This window comes from Pseudonaja textilis, chromosome 5, assembly GCF_049901715.1.
Source record: "Pseudonaja textilis isolate UNSWEBS1 chromosome 5, rPseTex1.2, whole genome shotgun sequence".
Lineage (NCBI taxonomy): Eukaryota > Metazoa > Chordata > Lepidosauria > Squamata > Elapidae > Pseudonaja > Pseudonaja textilis.
The window spans coordinates 52,668,809-52,693,683 of NC_141994.1; the positions used below are offsets into that span (position 1 = coordinate 52,668,809).

Consider the following 24,875-nt stretch of genomic DNA (forward strand, 5'->3'; position numbering starts at 1 on the left):
TCCTTTACAATTTGCTGTAACTCTCCAGTTAGATAACAGCAAGGAAAGAGGTCTATAAAATGGGAAAACAAAAGAAGCAACATCTAATCAAAATTCTATTTAGTTCAGCATTCTGGGTCACACAGAGGCTAATCAGATAATTCGTAGGATTCAGTGAATGGATGCAAGGGTATAAGCCCTCTTTTATGTTTGCTTCCTGCAACTGTTATTTGAGGCCCACTCTCTGGGATTGTAGAAATTGCATACAGAGATTAGTCATCATTGATAGGCTTGTCTTCCCAGAATATGGAAAATAATTTAAGTCAACAACCAGCAGGCAGCTATGGCTTTTCTGCTTCATTTAACTCTGAATGCGTTTTCAAATCAATGTACAAATCCCATGTAAATGTTTTGATTTATCAAATGCATGCAAAGAATTTATCTGAGAAACAAAATATGTGACTTGCTGAGGAACAAACTAAACTTATGACCAAAAAAAAAAAGATAAAATACCTGACATAGATGGTTTAATGATGTCTGCCTCCGAAGAATCTGAGAAAATCTTCTGGATACTGACAATGAGGGAAATCATTTATATAGTTAGCTAGAATGATTACTTTGGCCCCAAGCAATACATACTATATCTTCATTCAATTCTGCTAACAGCGTATCTTTAACTGATTTTGTTTTGTAATAACTTTTTCTTTCAACAATATTTATACTATTATATATGTTTGTTATGTGAATATGCATATTTCAGGCATTGTTTTTTTTTTAAAGTCTGGGATAGAAATCATTATCCAATAAAATCAATGACCTTAAATCCCATTGGAAGTTATCTATTGATGACTAAACTGAAGTAAAATGATCCTTAGTTCTATGCTCCTGCAGAAAGTTCCATGTATGCTGAAGGTCTCCAATAGGGCTACTCCCTAGAAGTGTCAAAGGTAGCTTTAGATTCATGATATCCAAAGCCCCCCCGCCCCATTTCTGAGACAATTCTAGCCTAGATCTACAGACTCCATCTGGATGAAACTAGATTAGTAATTCTGCTTTCTATTCCAACAAAAATTGAAGAAATAGAACAGGGCTGTCAAAGTCATGGCCTGCGGGCCAGATGTGTCATATGCTGGCCATGCCCACACCCAGTTTAGTTAAGGGGAAAAAAATCCTGATATGTCATGTGATTCCATTGTGACGACACGAGTTTGATACCCCTGAAGTAGATAATCCACCATAAAAATTCTTCTTGTTATGACTGTGCTATTGACACCAAGTAAACTAAGATTCTCTGATTTATGATTAGCAATTGCAATACACAAATAAGGATTAAATGTATGTTATGTAAGCATGTTAGCAAGGCTATGCACAGAATAAAATCCATGTTATCTATCTATCTATCTATCTATCACTTTATCTATTGACCAATAATATGACACTTCATATCCATATTTTGGGGGGTAAATCCTAATATTGTAGATATAGTACTAGTCTTCTTATCACAGGTAAATAAATAATATGCTGAAATCCATTGCACTGCTTGAGTGTACAGTGCTAGAATCCAGATTTCTGAGATGTTCAAATAACTCCAGTACTATAAAGACTTCACTAAAGTGAAGAGAATCCACACTGATCTCTCCAGATGCAACTCTATAAGATCAATTCCAAAACATATACTAAAACGTATTCATTTTGAGAAAAGGAATACACTTTGGGTTATTTGAATAAATTATTAAATTACAAAATCATGTTGTTGAATGGGTCATTTTCTGAAGCTCCACAACAAAGGTGCTTTTAATCATTCATGCTGATCAATGGTTAATCCATCTCTTAAATGAATTTTTCTCCCTCTCCTTTTCAACTTAATCACATTCTCTATCTTCAAAAAAAACTTGTGACGTGGAAGTTAGCACATATAAAAGGAGCAGGATTGATGAAATAAAGCAGGCTTTCTCAAGATATAATGTGCAAGGCAGGCATCTACAAAGAAAGAGTGTAATGCCCTTCCTATGGAGATAAGATAATTTGATCATCTCCATTTTTTAAACTTTGACACCTGAAGCAAAGGCTTCAGACTGTAATTTGAAGAGGTACTTGATTGCTTGTGTTTGGAGGCCATCCCATGAGAGAATTTTTAATTTGGTCCACAAAGACAGGAGACTTATTAATTAATTGTAACTAATCTGACTTCATCATTATGACCAGTCAGAGATATACCCTCATATTACTGAAAGAATTTACAAAATTAATTCGAGATGATTAGAGACAAATTAGAGATGCAATGTTTATTGCTCCTTCAAACCATGTCAGAGTCATAAGACACAGAGCAGGTGTCAACCATCTTTTCCATGTATGTAATTTTGCATACTGAGACTTTTAAAAAGTTATCAAAATATCTCCTTAAAAGTCCTAAACATTTTCAGCAATATCATGCCCTAAGATCATGTGAGATTTGGGGCATTTTTACATTTGGGAGGATCACCAATGGGTTAATATATATTCTTTTGACATCAAAAGATACTGTGTTGCCTACTCCTTACATAAAATTAAAGTTTATTCTAAGTATTTGTTTTCAATATCTGAATAGCTTTTTAATATAAAATCTAACAGTTATTCAAAGCTTTCTTCATGTTAGCATCCTGATTTTGGAAAAATAAATTTAATTTTGTAGATTAAAAAAATAGGATTGGGTCACCCTTAAATCTATTGGTAGGCCCTGCACTTCTTCCACATGTTCTTGAGGTAGGTGAATAAGAATTTAACCACAACATAGAACATATGTGTTCTATAAATGCCCTTTCAGTATTTTTTTAAATTACTTATAGAACTAGATTGGACTAATTTGATTAAGAATATTGCCATACCTCATATATAGTGATGGGAATTGAATTCTTTATCTGACCTGTTTCCTTAATTTAAAAAAAAAAATCTTTGCATTTAAAAAAAAATTCTACTGGTGCCAGCAGTCATACCACCTTTTGATTAATATCTTAAAATTTAATTTATGGCATCACAAACAATTTTTCTGCTTGTATTAAGAAAGTAGATAAGACGTACATTCAAACTTGATATTTCGTAGATTTTCAGGCAAGTCATGAAGAGCTATCTTTAGCCATTCATCCAGTTGCTTGGCAAATTTGCGGATCACCTGTGTTAAGCTGAAAGGAAAAGTACCACTTCAGGAACATATGCTGAGAGTCTTTCTTTGCAGAAGAAAACAGGAAAATACTAGATGTGCAACTCCCCAATTCTTAACCCTATAGTTCAAAATTGGTTAATTTTCCTATCCTGATGTATCTAGCATTAGTTCCACAACTTTGTGAGACCTAATTTCTAGTTACATTCATAGTATTGCACTGAGAATATATATTATGTTACAGCTACCTAACAAAAAGGAAATGTACACCAAAGTAAATTTAGCGGTGGGCTTCAAAAATTTTAGCAACCGGTTTTCTGCCCGGTTGCTGGGTAGGCATGGCCATGGTGGGTGTGGCCTAGTCAGCCTCCTGCACCAAGGCAGGGGGCCCATTTTCGCCCTCCCTGGTTTCAGAGGCTTTCCTTGAGCTTCCAGGAGGGCGAAAATGGCCTCCCCTGGCTCCAGAGGCCCTCTGAAGACCAGAAACAGGCCTGAGTGTCTGGGAGGCCCATTTTTTACCCTCTCCGAGCTTCCACACAGGCCCTGCACTTATCTGGGATCCTGGCAGGGCCAGGCAGGGGTGGGATTTGCCAGTTCACCGAACTGGCCATAAAATTAGCTACTGGGTAGCTACGGGTTCACCTGAACCGGGCAAACCGGAAGCAGCCCACCCCTGCAAAGTATACAGATAAAGTAATCTATAGAGTTCTGAAATGAATAACTACAAATTCTTGGATCTGCTATTCCCTCCGATCTTAAAAAATAGTTATATTCCATTCTTCAACATTAATTAAATTAACATTAATTTTCAGTGGTGTCTAATGTTTAAAACTTAGAATAATAAATTTTATTGCTACTACTACTACTGCTATTACTTCTACAACAGTTATCTACTTACAGATTGAATTAAATGATTCCATTGCTATCTAGGAAATTTCATGGTTAAGAACTGAGGACAAAAATATACTGTATCTTGTCAGCCTCCCAAATGGTGCTAAAACAGGCACACAAGACATACTGTTCTGCTGAGGGAATTTCAGAATAGTGGGGAGGGCACCATTTATAAACACTGTTCTCAGGCCCCAAGACCATCCAGAGGTCTAAGGGTTCAAGAAAGTGTGTAGAAGAAGATATCGCCCTTAAGATACTCCAGTTGGGAAATATGAAGTAGAAATTGAACTCATCAATAGACTTAATTTAGGGAAGGCTGGAGTGGAAAACAATGTAGGAGTGAAGATCTGTAACACTCACACAAAAACATTATTTAAGATGGAATTTTAAGGAAGAAAACCTGATAAATTAAAAAAATGTCATTTACTGCACTTATATTAGACTGCAGAATGATAACATTCTTAGAATGCAGGGAAGGGAACAAAACTGAAGCAATACAGAATATTTTAAATACATTGCCTGCAATGTATTGTCTTTCATTCCTAAATGGAGAAAATCCACCGTTCCTTCCTTGACGTTTGAACTCAATCAGCAATATTCTGTCAAACCCATTTGGTTATATTATTCATAAATATTCACTTGGTCTTATGTGAGAAAGATTCTTCATTTAAAGGGCATATGCTTCAAGTGAGCTTACACCAATACCCTCACAAAAATGTCAGTCTATGAAATATACTCACCTATCAGGTAATGCTTGCAAGACTGTTGGCATCAAAACTCCAGAAATAGCTTTATACAATATTGAGTCACAAACTCCAACTATATTTACTACAGTGGAAGAACCCAGGACAGGAAGCATGTGAGGTGGCATCCCTTGCCAAAAGTGCAGAAGAAAACTTTGAACCTAAAAAATGCACCCAGACAGAAGAAATAAATGGAACTTGTAATTGTTTTATTATTATTTGTCTAGGTTCTAGACAGAGCAAGTTAGCAGGAACTTTGGAAATCAATATTCTGTATTTGTTTAATTGATTTGGGGATCATTTTAAGACATATTCACCAAACTAATATTGCAGAACCAATTATAAAATTTCTTTTGAATATTATTGCATATAAAACTGGACCATATTTTCATCCTTATGAATCATAAGTATATGTGTTCAACTTTATATATAATTATAGATATGTGTACTTAATAGATATGAAATACTATATATATATATATATATATATATATATATATATATATATATATATATGCACTTAATAAATTTCCATCCTCCCTTTAATTCAGGAGCTCAAGGTAATGTACAAAGCATGTCTTCCTATGTTCCCCAACTCTGCGAGGGAGCAAGAACTGTGAAAGAACTACTGGCCTAAAGTAATTCAGAAAGCTTCCATGACTGAGGGTATACTAGAATCCAGATAACAACACTACAGAGAAGAGGTTATTAATTCTATTTTCCATATATATTATCCATTTTTATTTATTTATTTTATTTAGAAATTTTATATTGCCCGCCTACTTGCATATGGTGAATCAAGCGGCTTACAAGGTCATAAAAACACAATATAAAAGAAATAAAAAGAAAAATAATAAAATAATAACCGCCCCCATCCCACCCATGCCGGTGACAACACACATTCATATTAGCGATTTAATGGGCTCCATCCCGCTCTGGGTTCCCCAGGCCTGCTAGCAGAACGTCTTCAGGGCCTTCCAAAAGAATGTTAGAGTGGGGGGCAGTCTAATTTCCAGAGGGATGATGTTCCAGAGAGAGGGAGCCACCATGGAGAAGGCCCTTCTTCTGGGTCTCACTAGGTGTATCTCCTTAGGGGATGGGATCTGCAACATCCTTGCTTCCCTGTTCTTATCTATGTAATTTTGAGTAGTATAGAGGTTTGTTTTAACAGTCTTCTATCTCATTTCTACTTCTGATCTCAATTGTTCATCTCCTCCATCCTTTTATATAAGCCTCTTTTTTGTATTTCTGTTCTTCCTAATTTATTTTTCAGTACATTGCCTGATTGCACCATTTTTTCAGCTTCCTTGCCTTGAAGCCTCCTGTTCCTTAGCTTCCTTTATTCTCAGAATCTTTTTATCCAAAAGAACTAACACATTCTATTACCTCCAACAGTTCCAATTCTCAGTGGAAAACACTTTGAACCTGCAGAGCAATGTAGCCAGTCAATATAAACATTTTCATTACCATCGATAAGTATAACTGAATGAAAACTATCCTATGAAAAACTTTTTACTTCATTACAAACCTCATCAAAGTTGGCTCTTATTACAGTATCAAGTATCCTTTGACAGTGTGTTCTGTACATCATTATAAAAGTAGATACCTAGAAGAATAACAAAAGAGCTATTCTTATTCAGGATTCATATTTGAAACAGTGATATTTCTAGTATAATCTATCATGACCTCCAATTCCTAACAAATTCCTAGCAGTAGAGACAGAGATGAAGAAGGTTAAAACCTCAAGGAAGCAAGAACACTAGTGCCAAGCTCAGGTCTCACAAGCTGTAACTAAAAACCTTAATCCATATAAGAGCCTAACCTAATACCCACCTATCATGGTTTCCAGATCAAGCTGCTAAAAGGTGTCATCTTTGCCTCAGAGCATTATATTTCAGAAAACCCCGCTTATCACCAAATGTACAGTATTCCAGAAGAAGCGTTCTGGACTAGAAATTCTTCAAAATTCGGAATCCCCCTGAATCCCCCTCAAGTCCTATCCTTGAGAAATTGTCAAATTGTCCATCCAATTTCTCTGTTTAAATTTGTTTCTTGGTTAAAACCATTTAAAGGAGGATGAAAGTACTTGGGGGTGATCTTGAGCCTTTGCCCAAATTAAACTATTCTACTGCTACCACCACATATTTACTGCATGTGATTCCTTCCTCAGAGTAGCTAGTTGCAGCTTTGGATTGTAATTAAGTTAGGGATATGATGCCAGGAAAAAGAATTGGTCCTCTGCTTTTTTGCACTAATCTACTTTTGTAAATTGATGTCATTGTTTTTACTAAAGAAATATTGGAAAACTCAATCATGGATCTTTGACGTATTGTCTACTTTAAACCAATACAGAAGGTACAGCCTCTTTCATCTATAGATCATTGGATAAATGGATAAATCAGGGAGAAATTATTTGTTTCCAGTACAGTGCGCAATCAAGTCCTTCATAAATCAAGTTACAGTCTTCTAAAACTCAATCTTTTGAAGAGCCACTTTTTCATACTTAAGTTAGCCTTTCCTCAACCGAGAAAAAGCAGAGACCAAAGCAAGCCAATGAATATTTTACTAGCGTCACCTTCTCTTCTGGCAAGCTGGCTGGCAGATTTAGATCTTTGACATTTGGAAATTCTGGCAGCAACGTCCCAAGTTTGGATCGTGGTGAATATGCCACTGTCTGTTTGATTACTTCTTTTTTTCCTGTTTCATTGACCCAGGCTGCTCCTTTCTTAGAATACATCACGTCATAATACTGGGAGCTTTCTTTCACTGCAATGCCATAGTAATGGTACCTGAAATGTTGAATACACACTTTTTTTAAAGAGAGAGAACTTGTTCACTCAAGTATGGTTAAAAAAGAAAATTGCTAACAAAACAGACTTCATGCCAATTTGCAAGTTAATGCATGAGTGCAAATTCACCCTCAGAACATAAACGTGAGGATTCAAGGGCTCAACAGGCTGCATTTTCCATCCACAGGAGCACCCAGCAAAGATACAAATTGGCAGAGCCTGGTGTTTTTGCCTCAGTCCTAAGCCAGATATTTGGTAGAAGCAAACTAGGGATAATCCTACACCTTCTTTTCTTCTATGGATAATAAAAAGTATATAATGTGTTATAGGGCAATTATTTTTTTTTCTACAGCTCTCTATACATGACCCTTTTAAGAACAGTCATAGAGTTACAATTTTTACTGCAGGCTCTAACTGTAGACTGGCAATTTCCTTTAGAAGTCTGCAACTTCCTTTAGAGGTTTGCAGGCAGAGCTTTTAGCTGTTTGCATTACTAAGTATTGTGGTATTGGGAGGGTTGTTACAACCTATAGGTAATTTGTGGCCTCTCAGACATATTTTTGCTATGCCACTAGATTCATGCTGCCAGTACTGGTTGATACGCTAACAGACTTTAATAATGGATTTTGTAAAAAATAAAGTAATCCATAAAATAAGGGTATTGAGCCTCAAGTATTTTTTTCAGTATGTTTTGCATAACCTTCCCAAATCTGTCAAAGGGCTGAACATTTAGTTTCAATCCCTCTGTGATGTCATCTTGTTTCTGTCATGCTCCTGTTGCCTTCTTCTTTTTTCTTTTAAAGAGTGGCCTCCGATATAAACACATATGTGCCCGGGGACGCGTGATTCAATAGCTTATGAGAAGCATTGGGAAAAGATAACAGAAGCTGTGGTATTGGTCCCACTGGCTGGCCTGGTCTATGACATCAGCATCCACAAGAGATGTTGCTATCTATTTAGCCAGCAGTGCTGAAATAGTAATTATGCAGTGCACCCATAAATGGCACTGAGTTCTTACGTTCATTCTTCCTACATCCCTTCTCTCAAGCACTGCTGAACTCCACATAAAAGATATTACTTCCCTTAGGAAGCTGTGATTGGATGCTATTCTATCACACAGAACATCTATAATGGCAAGTGTATATTTCCATACTCTATAAAACCGCGCTGATGCACTAAAATGGTCTGGTGATAAAAGGTTAGGAACATGGAGCCTTTATATGTCATGGCGCAAGAATACATTACAGAAAAGATAAATTGACATGATGGCAATATACTATTACACCAAGCCCAAACACCATCATTGGAGAATAAAAAATACTGCATCACACCAATGAAACAGGCAGGTGTAGCGAAGGGCAAACAACCAACACATATCTCACCTGGCTAAGGGAGGAAGCAAATCTAAGGGAGGGACCAAATCTTGCATTTGGTCTTATGTTTTTTTTAAAACTGGGAATCACACATTATCCAGTCTGTTATTCCTCCAGTCTGAAATATGAGCATCATCTCCCCTGCAGGCTATAACTATCAGAATTCCATGAGAAATGAAGAGCAGATAAGAGAAGACAGGGTGTGGGGCCAAGAAGAGAATATAATTCCAGCTTGTAGTACAGGGGTCCCCAGACTTGGCAACTTTAAGAATTGTGGACAGCTATGCTGGCTGGAGAATTCTGGGAATTGAAGTCCACAAGTCTTAAAATTGCCAGGTTTGGAGACCCCTGTTGTAGTATATACCCACTTGTGCACCGATTGGTAACACGGCCACTACTCTTGCTATGTGGAATGGCCGCTGCCGCTTTTCTTAAGCTCTGGAGAATGATAAAGCAGTGGCCATACAGATTGGAGTCCAAAATGACCTGAATTCAACAGAAGACAGTGATTCTGTACCTTGAATAGCTGTGTGGAAAAGAAGGTGTTGGCCCCAGCTGAAGCAACCTCTTCTATGCAGCTATTAGAGGTATGTAAGCCCAGTCCTCCTTTACAAATGACCATACTACCTATGTCAGAATCTTTGCTTTGTTTATTGATAGACTTTCTCCTCGCCACACAAAAATATTTGCCATGGACATATTGCATAAAAATCTTCCACAATAACATTTCTATAACACACTTAACCTTTCTATGATTATGAAACACACATTATTACTTACTTTGATTGGCCTCTGGTTCCTAATCTTCGTGTCGTTAGCTGTGGAAACTGTTGTCTTATTATCTGTAAATTTTAATTTAATAATGATTTTATGTTAAGAAACATAAGATGCTGTTCCAATCATGTATATTTAGCAATGGCTTATTTGAGGAGAAAGTAAGAAAAAAAAATAAAACAATTAATTTATAAAGAGATGTTTTAAAATCACTTATTTTAGATCACTGGAACATATTACGAAGCACAAATTATAGATAGATGATGATAGATAGATAGATAGATAGATAGATAGATAGATAGATAGACAGATAGATAGATGGATGATAGACAGACAGTCAGAGAGAAAGAGAAAAAGACTTTCAAGAACTCAGTTATTATTCAAAAATTGTTCCAAATGCACATATTAAAGAAAAATATACATAAAACCATATGAGAGAAAATTGCCTGCAAATATATGCACACTTGAACAGAGTGGATAAAATTGCTGTCATTATTTTATATGGTTGTTCTTTTGTCAATAGTTGTGCTGGTTTATATATTTTAATTTTCCTTACATTCAATAAGTAACCATCTATAAAAAAACAACTGGAGGGGAAGATTATTGGCAGAATGTACTATTAATGTACTGAAAACATTAACTTACAAGAAACGCTTCTTAACTGAAGTTCTTCTACATTCTTAATACTATATACTTAAATAAAACTTCATAGACATCAAAGGAAACACTAAGAAAAAAGAAGAGGTGAGGGATCCTTGGCATCTAATGCTCTAGCATTGACTATATTGATGATGTCTTCAAGAAAACAAGTAAGCTCAGACAGGACCAATGACCTCTCATTTCAACCCTGAGCTACAAATATTCTTCCTTTATTGTTAAGAGAGAGAGAGAGAGAGAGCTATTTTAAAAAGATAGGCCAATGTTCTCTGTTTCAAACTGGGAAACTGAACTTATAACTAAAAGATGCCTGTTTTGTTTTTAATTTTCACTGCAGAACTCCTTAGGTGGAATCACACTAAGATTTAGCTGATAAAATTAAATTGTTTTTGCATCGTTTCCATAAACATCCCCTTTTTTGCTTCTACTTATACATGGAGTCTTCCACATAGTCTAAGGCTGTGATGGCGAACCTATGACACACATGCCAGAGGTGGCACACAGAGCCCTCTCTGTGGGCACGCGAGCCATTGCCCCAGCTCAGCTCCATCCCACATGTCTGTGCGCACCTCCTGACGGCCAGCTGGTCTTCGGACCTCTGCCAATCATGCCGGGGGGGGCATGTGCGAGGATGCGCATGCATGCATAGGACGGGGTGCATGCACGGGAATGCAGGCATATTGCATTTTGGGGGTGCGCATGCATATGCTTTGGGCACTCAGTGCCAAAAAAAGGTTAGCCGTCACTGGTCTAAGGTCATGTCAAAGGGATCTGTAAAAGGATCTGAGACAAAGTGTCGTGTAAGTACCATGACGTGCCATGATTATTTATCTTCCATTTTTACCACATTTGCTTATTTATTTATTAATTGATTGATTAAGTAAAGGGGAACCAAAATGTCTTTCATGAGCCTTAGAACAGGGGAAAATGTTGTACAGATTTAATTCTGTGTAAGTAAAGGGTGGGGTGGGGGGGTGGGGAAATCAGCAAACAGAAAAACACTTTTGTGGAGCTGTGAAAGTTCAGCCTAGCTATTTGATAAATGAGCAGACAGGCAGGCAGCCTCTTTCTCTGGCTCTCTCTTTTTGTGCTGATTCAATGAAGCCTACCTAAAGAACACCACATGCTGTTCCAGCTACTGATCTAACATTCCGCAACATCTCAGCCTTCCAAATTCTCTTTAATTACACATTAATCCCACCCCTCTCTCTTTCAGTTTGGGCAGACAGAGATGGGGGCACCCAGGCACTACAGGGGGAAGGAGGTATTTTCTGAGTTTTCAGAGGGGAGCAGGGTGCCTGTCATTTAGAATGCACGACAACTACTCCTCAAAGTAAGATTTTTCTTCAAGTACCCAAAGACAAATAAAACATTCCTATCGGTTTACTCTTATTGTCTCTTGAAACTTGAAAAACAATATACTTCGGTTTACCCTTTAAGAAATACAGCTCTGGATTCCCTGTCAATGGGATGTTAAAAATCAAAACTTATCTGTGCACCACACTGTTGACTAAGGATAAAGCCTGAATCCCCTTTCAGTGTTCTACTAGTTGTAGTCCAAAGCATTGTCTCCTTAGAATGGGAAACTTATATTGTAACAGAGGTGGTTATTTTTACTTTTAGACAGAAAAGAACAGAACAATCTTCCAAGAACTACGTACCAGTCTTTTGATAGAAAAAGGGACACTCTTAACCCCAAAGCAAGACTTCTTTAGGAACAGCTGTCTTGATTCCACCAAATGATATGGTGCAGAGGTGGTATTCAGCAGGTTCTGGAGAACCAATAGTGGAAATTTTGAGTAGTTTGGAGAACCGGCAAATACCACCTCTGACTGGAGATTTTACAGTATCCTTCCCCTGCCATGCCCACCAAGCCATGCCCACAGAACCAGTAGTAAAAAAAATTGAATCCCACCACTGATCTGGTGAGATAGACAATGGGGCTTTTAGTGGTAGACAAGGTCAACCAGGCAGGGGCTAGGGCTTGTTATCACTAAGTTTAGATATGGAGGACTGGAGAAGGCAAGTAGCATTTTGGTGAGTTTTACTACCGGCTTTTCCCATTATACCTTTCACCACGCACATTGTGTAGTCTGGTGTCATGTTTCTTGCAACGGCCTCTGAAGATAGTTCATGTTTGGGCCCTGTTTTCAGCTTTGTGTTATTTCTTAGCCTGACATTAATATCAGAAACAACTGTCAGACAAATCTATCTGGGTTGCTTTTGAAAAATTTAATGCTTACCAAAGGAAATTGTGAAACTCGTCCAGCAAAATTTTTCCTCTCATTGGAACCACTAAAGAAATCTTCAAGTGCACAATGTTCTGTCCACAGTTTATTTCTTCTTTGAATAACAACAAAATGTATGGGGAAAGCATTGATCCCTGGAATGAAACTCCCCAAGATCTGAGTTGCCCTCCATTCTGCTGTTGTTCAGAAGAACAGGGAAGAACTGGCTTGGTGAGGGAGAGTTAGACACCTTGCTTCATTTCATCTGTCCTACCTCGCCTGTCAGTGTTTAATTTTTATTGACTCTATTGAAATTTGATTGTTGTGAGCTACCCAGAACTGTTAGGAGACATACAAGTTTAATAAATTATTATTATATCAGATACATTATTTTAACACATATATATGAGCCACGGTGGCACAGTGGTTAGAGTGCAGTACTGCAGGCTACTTCTGTTGACTGCTGGCTGCCTGCAATTTGGCAGTTCAAAACTCACCAGGCACATGGTCAACTCAGATGGGTAAAATAGGACCCAAATTGTTGGGGGCAATATGCTAACTCTGTAAACCAGGGGTGTCAAACTCAAGGTCCAGGGGCTAGATTCGGCCTGTGGAGTGCTTAGATATGGCACGTGGGCCTGCCCTGGAAACAGCAAAGGACCGGCCCATGGTGCCTCTGCCAGGGAAATTGTAGCTTGGGAGGGTTGCATGTGGCCCTGTTGAGCTCCATTTTCACTGGCAGAAGAGGAAGAGGCCATCGCAGCCAAAAATGGAGGTTGTGAGGGCCACGGGTGTTACTCCCATGCTCCATTTTCGCTGGTAGAGGCTTGCAGGAGCCATTGCAGCTAAAATGGAGCTCAGGAACCCGTTTTCATTGGCAGACTGCTCGGGCCACCACAGGGGCCCCTGACAAGAGTGATGACGAGCATGGTCATGCCCATCCTGGCCATGCCCACCCTGACCCCGAAGGTCAAAAACAACCCTGATGTGGCCCTCAATAAAATCACATTTGACACCCATGCTATAAACTGCTTAGAGCGGGCTGTAAAAGCACTGTGAAGCAGTATATAAGTCTAAGTGCTATTGCTATTATCTATTAAATTCCTGAAATTAGTTGTTTTTATACTCACCTTTCCAAAACTAGCAGCATTAACTGGCTGGGTATCATTTTTCTCACAGAAATCCAAATAGTGCATGTAGAGGGCACTTCGAGGAATGCAGACACCTTCTGCAATCTCGTAATTCTCCTCCAGCCTTAAAAATAAGAACAAAACAAAGAAGACAAATATACTGACTTCCACGTACACCCAACACTCTCTCTCTCTCTCTCTCTCTCTCTGTATAGGCTTGTATGCATTAGAAGTTCTGAACCTTTAAGGCCTGGCAATTTTATTTTAATTTTGTTTTGTTTTCCTTTCCCCATAGAATCATAGAACGTAAAGCTTGGAAGTTCCTTGCTGAGTATAGGACTCCATTGCCACAGTGTTCTTAACAAGATATCAACCTTCTGTTTGATTATCTTCAGCAAACAAGAGTCTATCACCTCCTGAGCTAGTCTGTTGAACATATCTTTAGGAAATTCCAGGTGTCCAACCAAAATCTGATTTTTTTGGAATTTAAATCCAGTATTTCTTCTAGAACACATTTCAACAGCTCTGCCCTGCCTGCTACATGGCAGCCTTTCAGATACTTGAAGAAGGTTTCATATCTCACTCAAGTTTCTTAATGCCTTCGGATAATGCTTAATCCTTTATTTCAATCACCTTATTTTATTATTTTGTTTACACTGAATGCTTTTATAGATGAAAATTAGCTCCAGAATACTATAACATTATATGCTAGTTTTCAATCTGAAAGAGCAGACACATGCTACTCAGATATGAATAGCAAGTTGTAATTGTCATCTAATGAACAATTGATTATTCAGGGGCTGAATTTGCACATTTTAAAACAGACTCATAAAAAGATGCATTCTTAGCAATTTGTTTTTTTTTTTATAATCTGCTCATGTTAAATTATAATATAATTTTTAAATTTTTGGTAAGGTAACCTTTATTTGCAAATTATCATTTATAATGTTGGTCAGAGTACAAATTTAATCAATAAGTAAAATAAATGCAATTTGAGATGTATTATTATTCATTTATGCAATTATTTGTAACTCAATTCCAAAAGGATTCTTTAATATCATTTATGTTACTAAAATATAAAGAATTAGAAGGAAAAAAGTCACCATTCTCCTCCATACCAATATGCTCCATTTCCTAGCAGTAACTACCAAGGCCAACAGGCCTAGCATGAAGTTGTGTCCTGCATGTAGAGGATCTGCCATACCATCAAAGGCTTTCCAAAATAGTCATGTATCAGTGCTTGTTTCAATGTGCTCCTTATGTATCTTTAAAATTTATTCCTTAATAATTATGCTTGTATTTCAAGGTGCTAGAGCAGGGGTCAGGGAACTTTTTTACCTCTTACCCCCAAAAATTTATAAACGCAGACGTTACCCCTCCCGGCCTCTCCCCTCCCCGGCCACCTCAGGCTGCTGACACATAATTTGGAGGTCGAGGCGGGAGGAGGTGCCCCGCGGCTGGGAAGAAGGCGGGATAGCTCGCTCCAGGGAATGAAATGTCACCAGGCTCCCGAGGGCTTCTGGGAATTTTCTCGGGGCCAAGGCGGCAGTTGCAGGTGCCTCTTCGCTTCCTGTGTGCCTGGCAGTGATGAGAGGCTTCGGGAGGGAGCCGGGCTGGCTGGCTAGTTGGCAGGCAGGCAGGGCCTGGGGGCGAGGAAGCGGGAAGGGAGGATGATATTTGGGAGCCACGGTGACACAAACTGCGCCGCAGCGTGCGGTCATCGCAGCGCTGGGAAAGCGTCCCTTTTCCCAAAATGCTCTGCCCTATGCCAGAAGCTCGCCTTCCCTAAAAAACGGGCGGCGCGGCTCTTGCAGAATCTAGCCTGGAGTCATTTCCGACCCAGGAAACAAGGGTGGGGTGGAGGGGATAAATTTGCCTCAAGGGTGTTTTAATAACTGCTGCTATGCCGATAGTTCCGCCATTGGCCAGCGCAACCTCCTCATTACCCCCAGATTTTCACTTTTACCCCATTTGGGGTAATTTACCCCTGTTCCCTGACCACTGTGCTAGAGGACAACAGCCTATTACAGACAAAGTTACATACATAGTCAGTACTCTGGAATTCGTTTCCAGTCTTCTCTTTCAAAGTGTAAGAGAACAACAAAAAAGCACTTCATTTTTTAGTATAATTCATCTAAGCCACCTGCTACTTAAGCAGATAAGATAATTACAATAATCATTTGATGGTACGTCTTCTGCCTCAGTCCAGAGTTTAAAACTACCTTTGACCTGAGGACCTTACATTCCTATGCTGTTCACACCAGGTCACTTATATCTTCAGCCTAACTTTCTGTTATCCTTTCTCCTCCCTCCCCATTCTAACTATTCCATCCACAGCATCCATCCTTCATTCTGTAGTAATTCCAGCCAGGACAGAATCATAGAATTAGAAAACAAACTTAGGCTACTGAGTCCAGCCTCCTGTTCAGTGCAGGAATCCAGATTAAAACATTGCCAGCAGATGGCTGTACAGCCTCTGCTTGAATACATTTAGCAAAGGAGACCCCAACAGCATCCTTGGTAAAACAGTTCTAGGCAGTTTTGATTCTTATCTAGGTTGGTACAATATGGATTGTTACCAGTTGGGTTATTTACCCTAAACATAAGCTAAAAGTAGCAACTCTGATTATGTCATGAAGTACCCAGACCTCTTCTTGCAACTCTTTGGCTGCTTGCATCTATTTTTGGAAGTACATGGAATCTCTGTAGCATTACTAGAAGGATGGGTATTTCAGAAGAATCTGTGCTTTTAGTTAAATGCTCCCCTAAACCTTATTTCTGCTGCTAACACTGTTAGGAATAACATTGGTAATGTCCAATAACATTGGATGGATGAATTATGGAAGATACATACTTGGGTCAGCAAAGAGGACACTAGTTAGTGGAGACATGACGCAGGGAGAATGCTGTACTGTTATATAATAGTAATAATAATGTTTAATAAGGATTAAACTGAAGCATAAAAATAAGCTTCAATTAACACTAATTTAGAAAAATATGGATTTGAAAATAATAATAATAATATCTGAAAGTAACTTGTGAGCCAATTAGTAGGGACCTTTCTTAGAAAAACTGATTTATATGTCTTGTTATATTGTTTGGAGATTCTCTCCCCAAAACTCCATTAGCCTTACAATAATTTTTCTTTCTTTCTTTCTACAAACTATTTCATTAAGATATTGGAGTGGTTGAATAGAATTGGTTTCTAAAGGCAGCATCTATTCTTATTTTCTGCCTACCACAATATCATTGCTGCATTTGCCCTCAAATATACAGACCCTGAACAAAACATCTTTTCAAAGGACACAGATGGTTTGTATGCCATAGGTACTAATTGGCACGTCAATTTCTCTGACCAGGAGTGGTCAGAGGACTGGATAAAAGAAAGCGTCTCAATTATTTCTCTTCATAATATCTAATGATTTTCCCCCTTTCTCTCCATTCTTTCATGGTGAATCATTAGTCTGTGTTAAACAATCTTCTGTTATATCTGAATTTTTCTTTAATGATCAAAAACCATTTTGATCATTGTTTAGCTTTACATATTTTTGTCATTTCAATAGAGAAAACTTTGCCATATTTTGAACTCTGGACTAGCCCATAGTGTCATAATGAACTTGAGCTATTTACTATTCGCAATGCCCTTAAAACACTATCTTTAAAATTATGTGCAACATTGCAGCATTTTTCATTTGCTAAATAAAATTCATTTGCATTCCATTATATACTCTTAAAAATCCAAGCAAAGCAGGGTTATAAAACTGGTGCTTCATTAGAATGAAGGCTGGATTCCTGAGTCAAAGCCACCCATAATTTGTTCTGCTTGGGATTTACTTAATAGCTTGTGTGGTTACAGTCATTATGGTTCATAAACTTTAGTTTATAGCCTAGCCCTAGCATATTGAAAGACATCACCCAATTATAGTTTATTAAATAATTTGTAGTTAAATGAACTGTGTTAAGTAGCCAGATGTAATTCTTCACAATCACCTGTTGTTTTGATTCTCATTACCATTTTAATAAAATACTCATCTATCAGTCAGAGGGCACAATACAGAGACCTGTAGAATTTAATGGATGCTATGTCATGATCTGACCAGGATTAAAAAAGAATGTATCTGACTAAAGAAGGCATTCAACAACTGTACATTTCATTGTAGTTCAGCATTATCCCAGTTCCATAAAGAGCTGTGATATCTAAAAGAAGTAGTATATAGTCTTTGAAGTGTTAATTAGTACATCATAATCTTTCCCATCAATTTAGATCAGGGGTCTCCAACCTTGGCAACTTTAAGATGTGTGGACTTCAACTCCCAAAGTTCCTCAGCCAGCTTTGCTCTGGGAGTTGAAGTCCACACGTCTTAAAGTTGCCAAGGTTGGAAACCCCTGATTTAGATTGCTGAAGTATCATATCTCTCCCCCATACTAACAAAAGCAAAAGGAATAAATGTAAGAATAAGAGTTTAAAATGCTGAAGGAGATAGCACATTGCATTTGGGGTCAGGTATTTGTCTATCAATGCTCTGATCCAAGGATATCCTCAAGGGCGTGTTCAGAAAAGTCAAATTGGTATCCATGGCAGTGTGACTGAACCTAAACCTATTTTTTTTAAATGTGAATCACATATTAAAAACATGTGGAGTCTCAACTGCACCACCTTGACTTTTTTTTTTAACCATATCCTGTGGTAAGAGGTTGGAACCTAGAATAAATAAAATATTTCCAAAATTTATGGGTATCCTCAAGGTCTGGGGATCTTCCATCTTTGGTTTTGGATAGTGTTGCATTTTCCTATTCCCAGATTGGTGCACAACTAGAGGGGTCATCTGGGATACACAGCTTCTACTGGAAGAGCAGGTACCAGCTATGGCCAAGAGTAACTTGCTCAAGTACATTTAGTGACCCAGGTGCACTCTTTCTTAGAACAGGGGCACATCAGACAGTCACTCATAGCCTCATAAATGGATTGCAACAGTGTGCTGCTCTTGGAAACTATTCAGAAACTACAACTGTAACGGAATGCACCATAGGTGCTTTTTCAAGAGGCAACTGGACTTTCTGGTTTTTCTTTGAGGATGTTTTGCTTCTCATCCAAGAAGCTTCTTCAGCTCTCGGAGATGTTTAAAGCTCCCAGAGAGCTGAAGAAGCTTTTGGGATGAGAAGCGAAATGTCTTCAAAGAAAAAGTCCAGTTGCTTCTTGAAAAATCACCTTGGGGACAACCATGACCTGAATGACTGAGAATCTCCATAGACATTTGTTCCAGAGTGCAGTGGCATGGCCAATGTTACGGGTGCTTTGTTGTGTCTATGTGACCCCATTGTTCCACAGCTGCACCAGTAAAAGTTCCAGGTGCAATTCAAAATGCTACTTATTATGTATAAAATCCTTCATGACAAAAGGCCTGAATTATTTGAAGGGCTGCTTGTTTCCAGTTACTTCTGTCCATCTGGTGCAATCAGGCTGAATGGGTGTGCTCCAGTGCAGCTCCCATCCCTTAACTGATATCATCTTCTGGGGCCAAGGAAGCATGAGTACTGGAGCCCTTGCTCTGTGGAATGATATCCTCCTGGAGATCTGGTGGCTCCCATCCTGATGATTGTCAGGAAATTATTAATGAACTTTTTAAAAAAGTTTCTGGACCATCATGAATATTCTTGTGTGTTTTTTATGCTTTAAAACAACAACCTGTAATTATAAGTCAGGCAGCCTATAAATTATATGTATGTATGCATGTATATCTCTCTCCTTCCAGGTACCTATGACAATAAACCTACAAGATTCTTAACATTAATCCCTTCGTAACTGGTTTCAAGCCAACACAGATCAACTTAAGAAATTCCAGATTCTGTGTTAGATACAGAGTACTAAAAGTGCCTGACTCACTTGCCATGGAATAATCAGTGAATCCATGGACAAAAGGCAGATGATTTAAGAGAACGTAATGCAACAAGTTCATAGTAGCCAAATCCAAACTCATATATAACTAATTAATTTGTGAAATAAAAAACCAGATGTACAGAAATAAACTTTTCCATGCTCACAGCCATCTCCTCACTTCTTTCTCCTTGATTTTATCTAAATTCTCCTTTCTATTGGCTATCTTTTCCTCACCAACATATACTCATCCCCTGCAGCTTCCATTCTCACTCAGCTGGTTAGGTTGGGCTCCATCATCTCTGCTCAGCCTTGATTGCACGGGCCAAACAACCTGAAATGAGATGCAGAGGATGTAGCTCACTCAGGTTGCTGCCACCACAATTCATTGGTCTTCCAAAGTCTTGGTCAGAGATGAAGCTAGAGCTAACCTCAGCTAGGTAAATACACCATGCTATGCTGTAGTTTGCTAAAAAAAACTTTTGCCAGATAAACAAATAAACAAACAAATAAAAATGAATAAATAAATAAGCCACACTTAGGCTGAGTTCACACATCTCACTAAGCTCAAACAAGCAATCTATATTATGAATAAATAAGATATATGGACCAAATCAAATTATGTTAGTTAGCCCAAACCTAGTTTTGACTGACACACGCCATAGCTACTTTGTCTCTTCTTGATCCCTTTTCAAATGCTGTTCATGCCACTTCAGGCTCCCCCTGACCAATTGCAATAAGCACATTGCTTAAAAGAGGAAGAGGTAAAGTGCTGCTAGCAAATTAGGAGGCAGAATGGTGTGCTATTCCTTCCATAATTATTGATGCCTCTAGTTCACAGTCATTGAATTGTACAGACTTACAAGCTGAAGTTATGCAGCTTAGAATCAAATGCAGACAAACAAAAGGGGTGATGATTATTTGCAACATATTGTACTCTGGAGAACATGAAGTTCTTTTGCAATGAGCCTAGACAAGCACAGTCAGGGCAGATATGACTGCAAGGACAAACAAGCCACAAGGGCAGTTGTGCTGCTAAAGATGGTGGCCTGAATGATAGTAAGTGGCTTATGCCTCTCTTGGGCAATTGGGACATGGTAGCAAATAATGGCTACATTCCAACAAGCAGAATATCCTGGGAGTTTTGGGACGTATTAACCTCTATGATTAAGGATGCTGCCATTATTGGCTTGTTTCCTCCTGAGAGAAGAGCTTTATGAGATAATTAGCTGTGGCAGTTTGGCTGAAACGAGTCCATCAAATTATAGGAAAGACTAAGCAATTGCCTTCTGGTGGGGCATAGAGTAATCTGAAGTATTAGTTGCTGGACAAAAACAACAATAATAAAAAAACGAATTGCTGTTTAAATATTTGGGAAAGATTAACCATTTACTGGCACAGTTTAGGGTAGCATAAGTTCAGAAAAGGATATGAATATGCAATCAGTTTCCAGAGGCCTTCTCTATCTACATTCCTATGTCTCCATAGTGATTAGATGGGTAACTAGAAGAGATAGAACTGAACACTTTTATGTGCTTACATTTATTGATATTTTATAGTGTTTTTGTTAGAGCTAACTAGAGCTATTTGTCTTTTAAAATTCTAGCAAAACACAGATCCTTTAAACATATTTTTTTTAAAGATACTAATCTTCAAACATTGAATTCTGAGCACAGAACAATACTTAATGAGCATAAGCATAAGATGATATATTTAGTAATCCAGAAGAATGCAACAGTGTCAAAATCATTTCTACCTGTTTATCATACTGTTGAATATTTCTAATTTGCCTGAAAGTAGTTGCTTGAGAATAAATGTTTTTTTTCTTCTTCAAAAAACAGAATCTTACCATTGCAGAGTTGCTGGGGTAGAGTGCGGTTTGGATGCTCTGTTATTCTCTTTCTCCTCATCTGTTGAGAAAAAAAAAACACTATTAGAGGACATTTTTTCAGCTGAGATGGGCTTGAGAAAATTTCACAGTTGGGAATATTCTCAAATTCCCCAGAGACAACCTTGAAATATGAAGATTATGAGAATCAGAATGATTGTTTAAATAAATGCCACACTGTACAATCTAATGCCTGTGGGCAGCAGTGTTCCCATGAATACCTTCTTTGGAACCCAAAAGAAATAAATGTTTACATCTCATCTACCCTTCCACATCCTTTCACCATATTGGGTCATTAATTTACCTTCCCTGTTTAGAGACTCGAACCTCAAGAAAAAATATAGCAGGACTTTCTACAAACAGGAAAATGCACCTCTTACAAGTTCCATGGATGTGTTGAACCTTTCTTATTCTGTTTATTGCAGTTGTGACTATTTAAATCCAAATACTGGTTGAAAATATCATTAGAGTCTAAAGATTCTATTTACAGTAGATCAGTCATTACGATAGACATTTCCTTCCACCTTCCTTCCTTTTAATGTTGTCAACAAGAAATGTTAACACATTTCTAGAAACCACGGAAGAAATTGTGGAAGAAAAACTTGCTCCTTTTGAAGAATATTTCTGAACATTTCTTTGTTCTTAAGAATGGGCACCATTCCTACATTCAGTGTTGAGATTCTCATTAAAACTTGATCTAGTAAATCAGAAAGGCCCTTTTCTGCTAGGGGTGTCATTGTGGAGGGCACATGCAGGACAGCATTGTTCCAATTCATTTTTCAGAGCTGTTGTAATAATGCTATTTTGTGAACAAGGGGCATTTGTCAAGTTTTCTTTGCTCAGGAAGAAAACATAATTATGACAATGTTATCAAGTTTTATGATTGACTATTGTCTCCTATTGGACTTGCATGTAAACAGTTGGACAATGAGGAATATAATCAAGCAGAGGGTGAATGACAGACCAATAACCTGATTCTGTGGGTTCAACTCTTTCTTAGAAAATGAAGAGTGAGGTGAGCAACCCTAGCTGGGAAATAGCATGTGGGTCAGGTGGACTGGTCTGGGGAAGTATTAGTTCTCCTCCTGAGACTTACCAATTCAGAGGATGCATTTTGATGAACAATAAGTAGTCCTTCCTCAGGGCAATTCTATGGTGAGAGGCATGGCACTGAAGTAAAACAATGCTGTTACCTGGTACTGATTGATGTATCTGATCCCCTTCCCTCTTGGGTGGGTTTTTTCCCCCATTCACAGACATTGAGGAGACAAGAGTAGTTTCAACTGCTTGAGGCTTTCACATTAATCTCTTTCAAATTGGAACAATCCAGGTTCAAATCTTTATAGAGGCCAGTGCCTGCAACTTGGCTCCCTGAGCTAGGATTGCTATGAAGGCAGTGATATCACAAAGGCTACGGGATTGACATCAGGTTAACAGATCTAAGTTAAAGTGCACTGAATTACCTCATAGATAATGTTGATATCATCTAGGTCAGTGATGGCTAAACCTTTTGGCACTGAGTGCCCAAACTGCACGCGCACACCCCCAAAATGCAATGCACACGCATCCCTGAGCATGCCTCCATGCATGCGCCCAGTTCCTATGCATGCATGCACATCTCCCATGCACTCGCCCCATCCCTGCATGAAAGCAAACTTGTTCTTCATTGGGAAATTCATACTCATCATTATATTAGAGAAGCTAAAATAGGAACTTTTTATGTTATTTCCGCAACTCTATTTTTAAAAATCCTAATCAACCTGGTTAAGGGTTTTTACGCTTATATCCTGTCCACTAAAAAATTCACACTTAATGTAGTAGCAAAATAACTAAGAAAATAAAGTATACATTGAGATAATTGTTATTATCTTGTACTATAATTAGATATTTTTCCAGAACAGGAAAAATGTTCATTAATATCTTTAGGTGCAATCCTGAACAGGAATTATGTAGGCTGATGGGCGTCCTTGAATGGAATTCCAGATGCCCCCAAATGCATAGAATCTTCAGCAGAACTCCTAAAGCTAATATCTTAATGGCTTATCTTTAAGTCTCTCTGCCAGTGCCAAATATACTCAGCTGTCCAATATTATAAATACATAACACTGTTTTTCTGGCTGATGCATTTGTCATCTAATGCTAACTATTTCTCTGCTTGAAGATGTGGAAGGGTGCTCCCTAACTCCCTAATAGATCTATACGGATATTATAAACTTCAAGTCTTTTTTAACCAATAGGAATCTATATATTTCCATAGAAAATAAATCATACTTACTTTCATCATTAGACACATTTGCCAGAGATGTGTGGCTGGAATAACGTTTGTTTTCACTTTCACTGAGACATCTTTCAATCCAACTCTCTGCAAAACATTTTTTTAAAGTAATTAATCTGTATTAGAATTTTTCCCCTCATATCTGTGTAAAAGATGGCAAAAAGAAGCATACGTTATTTTCTTCTAGCTTTTATAGTAAAAAAAAAAGAAACATACATAACAATATGTTACTTTTTATTAATAGTCATTACCAGCTGTCTAAGGCAATTGTCCAAATGTTAGGACTAGCTATACAGTTTGGCCTTTGTATACAGATTCCATGGTTACTCAGTAAAATATTTGTACTTCTAAATGCTAGCTGTTCATTGCTAGCTATAATTTGACAGAAGAACGGTGTGCCCTATAAACAGTGTTTAATTCAAAACGTAAGGCACAAAAATTTTCAACTATTGTTTTGGTCACATGACAACATCTCTTATATAATATCCACTCATTTGCATATCTTCATTTTCATACCTTCATATGCTGGAAACCAAATTTTTGAAATCAGAACTTCTTTGAGCAATTTTTAACTCTGGGGATGTTGTTTAATACCACTTACTTACAGTATTATTCTTGCATGCTACCATTCCTCTAACAAACTCAAGGGAGTGAATGATCTTTCTGCCACCATTTCAAATGTGTCAGATTTCTATCCTGACTTTTATCTAACAGCATTAGACAGAATGCATAATGCTTCTTCCTCTCTTTTTCTCCCACATAACAACTGTATGAGGTAGATTAACTGTGAGTGATTGGCCCAAAGTCACAAAGAGAGTTTCCACTGCTGAGATGAACAAAAACATGGCTTTCCCCATTTCTCATCCAATACTTTAAGGAACACTGAGCTGATTTTGGGCATAAGAAAGGAATGTGTGAGCTATTAAGTGAAAGGTAAAGGAATTCCTCCAGATTTTATTCCACTAGTCCTTGCCAACTATAGGGAGCGATACTCATCTCCGTTTCAAGGCTGTTGAGCTAACACTGTCTAAAGACATTTTTGCAGTCATGTACCTTCCCATCAAAGTGGTACCTATTTATCTACTCACATTTGCATGTTTTCAAACTGCTAGGTTGGCAGGAACTGGGGCAAGGATG

The 24,875-nt window shown here is 38.0% G+C and overlaps 1 protein-coding gene across 1 annotated transcript in view; it reads right to left on the minus strand.

Annotated features, from left to right (window-relative positions):
• RFX4 (regulatory factor X4) overlaps positions 1-24,367 on the minus strand; it is a 35,560-nt gene extending 11,193 nt beyond the window's left edge. Inside the window, exons 1-10 of the mRNA XM_087935607.1 lie at positions 24,340-24,367; positions 23,739-23,825; positions 21,425-21,485; positions 13,701-13,824; positions 9,692-9,753; positions 7,325-7,538; positions 6,278-6,355; positions 4,747-4,910; positions 3,037-3,137; positions 493-551 (exon numbers count right to left, since the gene is read on the minus strand). Of these exons, the coding sequence (XP_087791733.1) occupies positions 493-551; positions 3,037-3,137; positions 4,747-4,910; positions 6,278-6,355; positions 7,325-7,538; positions 9,692-9,753; positions 13,701-13,824; positions 21,425-21,485; positions 23,739-23,825; positions 24,340-24,367 (978 nt within the window). The remainder of the gene's footprint in view (positions 1-492; positions 552-3,036; positions 3,138-4,746; positions 4,911-6,277; positions 6,356-7,324; positions 7,539-9,691; positions 9,754-13,700; positions 13,825-21,424; positions 21,486-23,738; positions 23,826-24,339) is intronic.
• Between the last annotated feature and the right edge of the window lie 508 nt (positions 24,368-24,875).